We start from the raw sequence: 8,661 nt of genomic DNA on the forward strand, positions 1-8,661 counted from the left end.
TACATTGTGGTGTGTAGTAGTATAGTACATTGTGGTGTGTAGTAGTATAATACATTGTGGTGTGTAGTAGTATAGTACATTGTGGTGTGTAGTACATTGTGGTGTGTAGTAGTATAGTACATTGTGGTGTGTAGTAGTATAATACATTGTGGTGTGTAGTAGTATAGTACATTGTGGTGTGTAGTTCATTGTGGTGTGTAGTAGTATAATACATTGTGGTGTGTAGTAGTATAATACATTGTGGTGTGTAGTACATTGTGGTGTGTAATACATTGTGGTGTGTAGTAGTGTAATACATTGTGGTGTGTAGTAGTATAATACATTGTGGTGTGTAGTAGTATAGTACATTGTGGTGTGTAGTACATTGTGGTGTGTAATACATTGTGGTGTGTAGTAGTGTAGTACATTGTGATGTGTAGTAGTATAATACATTGTGGTGTGTAGTACATTGTGGTGTGTAGTAGTATAATACATTGTGGTGTGTAGTAGTATAATACATTGTGGTGTGTAGTACTATAATACATTGTGGTGTGTAGTAGTATAGTACATTGTGGTGTGTAATACATTGTGGTGTGTAGTAATATAATACATTGTGGTGTGTAGTACATTGTGGTGTGTAGTAGGATAGTACATTGTGGTGTGTAGTAGTATAATACATTGTGGTGTGTAGTAGTATAATACATTGTGGTGTGTAGTACTATAATACATTGTGGTGTGTAGTAGTATAGTACATTGTGGTGTGTAGTACATTGTGGTGTGTAGTAGTATAATACATTGTGGTGTGTAGTAGTATAATACATTGTGGTGTGTAGTACTATAATACATTGTGGTGTGTAGTACTATAATACATTGTGGTGTGTAGTACTATAATACATTGTGGTGTGTAGTAGTATAGTACATTGTGGTGTGTAGTACATTGTGGTGTGTAGTAGTATAATACATTGTGGTGTGTAGTACTATAATACATTGTGGTGTGTAGTACTATAATACATTGTGGTGTGTAGTAGTGTAGTACATTGTGGTGTGTAGTAGTATAATACATTGTGGTGTGTAGTAGTATAATACATTGTGGTGTGTAGTACTATAATACATTGTGGTGTGTAGTAGGATAGTACATTGTGGTGTGTAGTACTATAATACATTGTGGTGTGTAGTACTATAGTACATTGTGGTGTGTAGTAGTGTAGTACATTGTGGTGTGTAGTACTATAATACATTGTGGTGTGTAGTAGGATAGTACATTGTGGTGTGTAGTAGTGTAATACATTGTGGTGTGTAGTAGGATAATACATTGTGGTGTGTAGTAGTGTAATACATTGTGGTGTGTAGTAGGATAGTACATTGTGGTGTGTAGTAGTGTAATACATTGTGGTGTGTAGTAGGATAGTACATTGTGGTCTGTAGTAGGATAGTACATTGTGGTGTGTAGTAGTGTAATACATTGTGGTGTGTAGTAGGATAATACATTGTGGTGTGTAGTAGTGTAATACATTGTGGTGTGTAGTAGTATAATACATTGTGGTGTGTAATACATTGTGGTGTGTAGTAGTGTAATACATTGTGGTGTGTAGTGGTATAGTACATTGTGGTGTGTAGTAGTATAATACATTGTGGTGTGTAATACATTGTGGTGTGTAGTATTATAGTACATTGTGGTATGTAGTACATTGTGGTGTGTAGTATTATAGTACATTGTGGTGTGTAATACATTGTGGTGTGTAGTAGTGTAATACATTGTGGTGTGTAATACATTGTGGTGTGTAGTAGTGTAATACATTGTGGTGTGTAGTGGTATAGTACATTGTGGTGTGTAATACATTGTGGTGTGTAATACATTGTGGTGTGTAGTAGGATAGTACATTGTGGTGTGTAGTAGGATAGTACATTGTGGTGTGTAGTAGTGTAATATATTGTGGTGTGTAGTAGGATAGTACATTGTGGTGTGTAGTAGGATAGTACATTGTGGTGTGTAGTAGTGTAATACATTGTGGTGTGTAGTAGTGTAATACATTGTGGTGTGTAGTAGTGTAATATATTGTGGTGTGTAGTAGGATAGTACATTGTGGTGTGTAGTAGGATAGTACATTGTGGTGTGTAGTAGGATAGTACATTGTGGTGTGTAGTAGGATAGTACATTGTGGTGTGTAGTAGTGTAATACATTGTGGTGTGTAGTAGTGTAATATATTGTGGTGTGTAGTAGTGTAATACATTGTGGTGTGTAGTAGTGTAATACATTGTGGTGTGTAGTAGTGTAATACATTGTGGTGTGTAGTAGTATAATACATTGTGGTGTGTAGTACATTGTGGTGTGTAGTAGTGTAATACATTGTGGTGTGTAGTAGTGTAATATATTGTGGTGTGTGGTAGGATAGTACATTGTGGTGTGTAGTAGGATAGTACATTGTGGTGTGTAGTAGTGTAATATATTGTGGTGTGTGGTAGGATAGTACATTGTGGTGTGTAGTAGGATAGTACATTGTGGTGTGTAGTAGTGTAATACTGTGTAACCTAGCCTCACAGCTATGGTACTACATCTATACTGTGTAACCTAGCCTCACAGCTATGGTACGACATCAATGGCCAGTAGTTTACTGGACAGAAAGTCCCAGGTTCTGGAAAGAAGAACAGAACCATAGAGATCGTCATAAATTACTACTTGCTCCTAATCCTAGTTCCTAACATCCCAACTATACTAAGCCTTGGAATCAGCACATTTGGGAGCATATATCGCTATGCAATGGGATTTCTCTTTGCTCTCTCATGTGTCCAGTTGCACAGTCTCTGGTGCAGCCTGCTGTTGTCAGAGTCAGAGTCGTCACGGCCCCACTAGGTGTCTCTCCACACTGTTTAAAAACTAAGCTTCTGGAGCTTTTACGTTTCCCTTTCTCTGATTGGTCCAACACAAGCCTGTCTCCAGAAATCAACCTAATCCTCGTTGATACAGCAACCCCCCCCCCCCGGCTCCTCGCCACCAGCCCTCTCCGCCCCCACCCACGGTCCTCTCCGCCCCCGGCCCCTCTTCCCCAGCCCTCTCCGCCCTCCACCCATGGTCCTCTCCACCCCCCACCCGGCTCCTCGCCACCAGCCCTCTCCACCCCCACCCACGATCCTCTCCACCCCCGGCCCCTCTCCCCCAGCCCTCTCCGCCCCCCACCCACGGTCATCTCCGCCCCCCCCCCCCCCCCCCCCCCCCCCCCGGCTCCTCACCCCCAGCCCTCTCCACCCCCCACCCACGGTCCTCTCCGCCCCCACCCTCGGCACCCCTGCCCCACGCCTACCCACTATCCCTCTCTCTATCAATTCAATTTAAATTCAATTCAAGGGGCTTTATTGGCATGGAAAACATATGTTAACATTACCAAAGCAAGTGTAGTAGATAATATACAAAAGTGAAATAAACAATAAAAATATCTCTCTCTCTCTCTCTCTCTCTCTCTCTCTCTCTCTCTCTCTCTCCCCACCTCTCTCTCTCTCTGTCTCTCTCTCTCTCTCTCCCCACCTCTCTCTCTCTCTGTCTCTCTGTCTCTCTCTCTCCCCACCTCTCTCTGTCTCTCTGTCTCTCTCTCTCTCTCTGTCTGTCTCTCTCCCCACCCCTCTCTCTCTCTCTCTGTCTCTCTCTCTGTCTCTCTCTCTGTCTCTCTCTCTCCCCACCTCTCTCTCTCTCTCTCTCTCTCTGTCTCTCTCTCTCTCTCTCTCTCTCTCTCTCTCTCTGTCTCTCTCTCTCCCCACCTCTCTCTCTCTCTCTCTCTCCACTACAACAACCTCTGTAAACCCGTAGAGGCAGGGAGGGGAGGAGGAAGAGAGTTTAATCCAAGCAGATTATGCTGTAAACTGTCCGAGGGGAAGGAGTGGAAGTGGGGAAGAGATATGCTGTCTGGCTGCTACAGTAACTTCCAGTGGCAGGGCTGGCTGTAGCATCCGGCAGTGTTCTGTCTCCTACTAAACCTCTCTCTCCCTGAGCCTTGGGCCACGGCCCTAAAACTACGCCCTTCGTCCCTCAGCCCCTCAGCACGGACTACCCAGGGGCCTCTTTTCTAACACCCCATTTAGAGCCTACTGAGAAGGGATTACAACATTAGTCTGTTAGGGACAGCGTTTCCTGTAGTTACAGCTGAGACATTTGGAAGTGTATTCTTTGGAAGAGGAAGTATGGTCTCTTGTTCGCTGGAGTAGGATCTTTGGTGGCAGAACTTTTCTTGGATTAGATTTTTTGTATTTTTATTTTTATTTGAAGAAAGAAGTTGAACACCTCCTGGTTTCTCCTCTTCTCTCCCCGCGGACGTGTTTATTGGAGGTAGGGAAGCGAGGGAGGGAGCAGCACGGAGGAGTGAAGCAGACGGAGGTCTGGATTGATGAAGAGAAGGTGGAGAGAAAGAGCCTGGTCTAGTGATGTGGTATACAATGTTGATTTTGGGGCAGTAACTCTCAGCACCGCAAACGAGATAAGCTTGGTAGTGTGCCTGTTAACCCTAGTGTACACTTGGTAGTTTGGATGTTATCTCTAGTGTACACTTGGTAGTGTGCATGTTATCTCTAGTGTACACTTGGTAGTGTGCATGTTATCTCTAGTGTACACTTGGTAGTGTGCATGTTATCTCTAGTGTACACTTGGTAGTTTGGATGTTATCTCTAGTGTACACTTGGTAGTGTGCATGTTATCTCTAGTGTACACTTGGTAGTGTGAATGTTAACCCTCTTCTAAAGAGGCAGTCATGTTGCTTGTAGAGGGTGGTGTTTGACTATGGCAGAACCTTCCAGAACCCTGGATCACTGGGACAGTATGGAGCTGCTGAATCTAACGTGATCAAACTGTCACAACTGGGATCCTCCTTTAACGCTGTCCTTGGACAACACTGTCAGGTCCTCCTTCTCCCTGACTTCCTGAGTCTCTAGGGAATACACCGAGTCCTGCTGCGTTGTTGTTTGTTTGAATACAGTACATCTGATAAAAAAACCCAGTGGGTCGACCCCTGCAGATGCTGTCCGAGGGGTCGTCAGCCACCGTTGTGATGCGTTGTCGGAACGCCGGCGGTTGGAACGTTGGCGTCGGCGCCGGGATGACACGCATCACCACCCTGTGGATTATCTGGGCCAGCTGGCTCTGCTTGACGGCCAACGGACAGATGAAAATACCGCCGGAAACGTGAGTACCCAAATCATGACCTCACAGCCCTCGACTGTCAGTAGAATAGTACTGTCTACCTGTAACGTGAGTACAAAAACCATGACCTCACAGCCCTCTACTGTCAGTAGAATAGTACTGTCTACCTGTAACGTGAGTACCCAAACCATGACCTCACAGCCCTCTACTGTCAGTAGAATAGTACTGTCTACCTATAGTTCATGTTATCCAACACTGTCAGTAGAATAGTACTGTCTACCTATAGTTCATGTTATCCAACACTGTCAGTAGAATAGTACTGTCTACCTATAGTTCATGTTATCCAACACTGTCAGTAGAATAGTACTGTCTACCTATAGTTAATGTTATCCAACACTGTCAGTAGAATAGTACTGTCTACCTGTAGTTCATGTTATCCAACACTGTCAGTAGAATAGTACTGTCTACCTATAGTTCATGTTATCCAACACTGTCAGTAGAATAGTACTGTCTACCTATAGTTCATGTTATCCAACACTGTCAGTAGAATAGTACTGTCTACCTATAGTTCATGTTATCCAACACTGTCAGTAGAATAGTACTGTCTACCTATAGTTAATGTTATCCAACACTGTCAGTAGAATAGTACTGTCTACCTGTAGTTCATGTTATCCAACACTGTCAGTAGAATAGTACTGTCTACCTATAGTTCATGTTATCCAACACTGTCAGTAGAATAGTACTGTCTACCTGTAGTTCATGTTATCCAACACTGTCAGTAGAATAGTACTGTCTACCTATAGTTCATGTTATCCAACACTGTCAGTAGAATAGTACTGTCTACCTGTAGTTCATGTTATCCAACACTGTCAGTAGAATAGTACTGTCTACCTATAGTTCATGTTATCCAACACTGTCAGTAGAATAGTACTGTCTACCTATAGTTCATGTTATCCAACACTGTCAGTAGAATAGTACTGTCTACCTGTAGTTCATGTTATCCAACACTGTCAGTAGAATAGTACTGTCTACCTATAGTTCATGTTATCCAACACTGTCAGTAGAATAGTACTGTCTACCTATAGTTCATGTTATCCAACACTGTCAGTAGAATAGTACTGTCTACCTATAGTTCATGTTATCCAACACTGTCAGTGTGCTCTGCTATAGCCCCAGTTAAACAGTGCATCACAAAGGTTACTGGGTTCAACATACAGTAGATTTCTCCTGGAGCTGAGAAGTAGGACTGAAGAGGAGGGATGTTGCTAGGTGTGTTACACACAGAGGGGGGGTTGCGTAGTGTTTCTGTGTGCTGTTCCACTGTTAGACAGAGGGGGGGTTACGTTTATGTAGTGTTTGTGTGCTGCCCAGGAGACTCCTCGTTGACACACTGTCCTGAGAGAGAGAGAGAGAGAGAGAGAGAGAGAGAGAGAGAGTAATTAGAGAGAGATAGCTAGAGAGAGATAGCTAGCTAGAGAGAGATGGTCACTACTCTCCTCCCCTCCCCTAGTCACTACTCTCCCCTCCCCTAGTCACTACTCTCCCCTCCCATAGTCACTACTCACCCCTCTCCTCCCCTAGTCACTACTCTCCCCTCCCCTCCCCTCCCCTAGTCACTACTCTCCCCTCCCCTAGTCACTACTCTCTCCTCCCCTAGTCACTACTCTCCCCTCCCCTAGTCACTACTCTCCCCTCCCCTCCCCTAGTCACTACTCTCCCCTCCATCTAGTCACTACTCTCTCCTCCCCTAGTCACTACTCTCCCCTCCATCTAGTCACTACTCTCTCCTCCCCTAGTCACTACTCTCCCCTCCATCTAGTCACTACTCTCCCCTCCCCTAGTCACTACTCTCCTCTCTCCTCCCCTAGTCACAACTCTCCCCTCCCCTAGTCACTACTCTCCCCTCCCCTCCCCTAGTCACTACTCTCTCCTCCCCTAGTCACTACTCTCTCCTCCCCTAGTCACTACTCTCCCCTCCCCTAGTCACTACTCTCCCCTCCCCTAGTCACTACCCTCCCCTCCCCTAGTCACTACTCTACCCTCCCCTAGTCACTACTCTCCCCTCCCCTCCCCTAGTCACTACTCTCCCCTCCCCTCCACTAGTCACTACTCTCCCCTCTCCTCCCCTAGTCACTACTCTCTCCTCCCCTAGTCACTACTCTCCCCTCCCCTAGTCACTACTCTCCCCTCCCCTAGTCACTACTCTCCTCTCTCCTCCCCTAGTCACTACTCTCCTCTCTCCTCCCATTGTCACTACTCTCCCTTCCCCTCCCCTAGTCACTACTCTCCCCTCCCCTCCCCTAGTCACTACTCACCCCTCCCCTAGTCACTACTCTCTCCTCCCCTAGTCACTACTCACCCCTCCCCTCCCCTAGTCACTACTCTCCCCTCCCCTAGTCACTACTCACCCCTCCCCTCCCCTAGTCACTACTCTCCCCTCCCATAGTCACTACTCACCCCTCCCCTCCCCTAGTCACTACTCTCCCCTCCCCTCCCCTAGTCACTACTCTCCCCTCCCCTAGTCACTACTCTCTCCTCCCCTAGTCACTACTCTCCCCTCCCCTAGTCACTACTCTCCCCTCCCCTCCCCTAGTCACTACTCTCCCCTCCATCTAGTCACTACTCTCTCCTCCCCTAGTCACTACTCTCCCCTCCATCTAGTCACTACTCTCTCCTCCCCTAGTCACTACTCTCCCCTCCATCTAGTCACTACTCTCCCCTCCCCTAGTCACTACTCTCCTCTCTCCTCCCCTAGTCACTACTCTCCCCTCCCCTAGTCACTACTCTCCCCTCCCCTCCCCTAGTCACTACTCTCTCCTCCCCTAGTCACTACTCTCCCCTCCCCTAGTCACTACTCTCCCCTCCCCTAGTCACTACCCTCCCCTCCCCTAGTCACTACTCTACCCTCCCCTAGTCACTACTCTCCCCTCTCCTCCCCTAGTCACTACTCTCTCCTCCCCTAGTCACTACTCTCCCCTCCCCTAGTCACTACTCTCCCCTCCCCTAGTCACTACTCTCCTCTCTCCTCCCCTAGTCACTACTCTCCTCTCTCCTCCCATTGTCACTACTCTCGCTTCCCCTCCCCTAGTCACTACTCTCCCCTCCCCTCCCCTAGTCACTACTCTCTCCTCCCCTCCCCTAGTCACTACTCTCCCCTCTCCTCCCCTAGTCACTACTCTCCCCTCTCCTCCCCTAGTCACTACTCTCTCCTCCCCTAGTCACTACTCTCCCCTCCCCTAGTCACTACTCTCCTCTCTCCTCCCCTAGTCACTACTCTCCTCTCTCCTCCCATTGTCACTACTCTCCTCTCTCCTCCCCTAGTCACTACTCGCCCCTCCCCTCCCCTAGTCACTACTCTCCCCTCCCCTAGTCACTACTCTCCCCTCCCCTCCCCTAGTCCCTACTCTCCCCTCCCCTCCCCTAGACACTACTCTCCTCTCTCCTCCCCTAGTCACTACTCTCCCCTCCCCTCCCCTAGTCACTACTCTCCCCTCCCCTAGTCACTACTCTCCTCTCTCCTCCCCTAGTCACTACTCTCCCCTCCCCTCCCCTCCCTTAG

At 46.8% G+C, this 8,661-nt stretch overlaps 1 protein-coding gene across 1 annotated transcript in view; it reads left to right on the forward strand.

Annotated features, from left to right (window-relative positions):
- Positions 1 to 3,881: 3,881 nt before the first annotated feature.
- Positions 3,882 to 8,661, forward strand: part of LOC139392577 (calcium channel, voltage-dependent, alpha 2/delta subunit 4a) — a 273,156-nt gene continuing 268,376 nt past the window's right edge. The window contains exon 1 of the mRNA XM_071140645.1: positions 3,882 to 5,144. Within this exon, the coding sequence (XP_070996746.1) occupies positions 4,978 to 5,144 (167 nt within the window). The 5' untranslated portion in view covers positions 3,882 to 4,977. The remainder of the gene's footprint in view (positions 5,145 to 8,661) is intronic.

The sequence above is a fragment of the Oncorhynchus clarkii genome, chromosome 33 (assembly GCF_045791955.1).
Source record: "Oncorhynchus clarkii lewisi isolate Uvic-CL-2024 chromosome 33, UVic_Ocla_1.0, whole genome shotgun sequence".
In the NCBI taxonomy this organism is placed as follows: domain Eukaryota; kingdom Metazoa; phylum Chordata; class Actinopteri; order Salmoniformes; family Salmonidae; genus Oncorhynchus; species Oncorhynchus clarkii.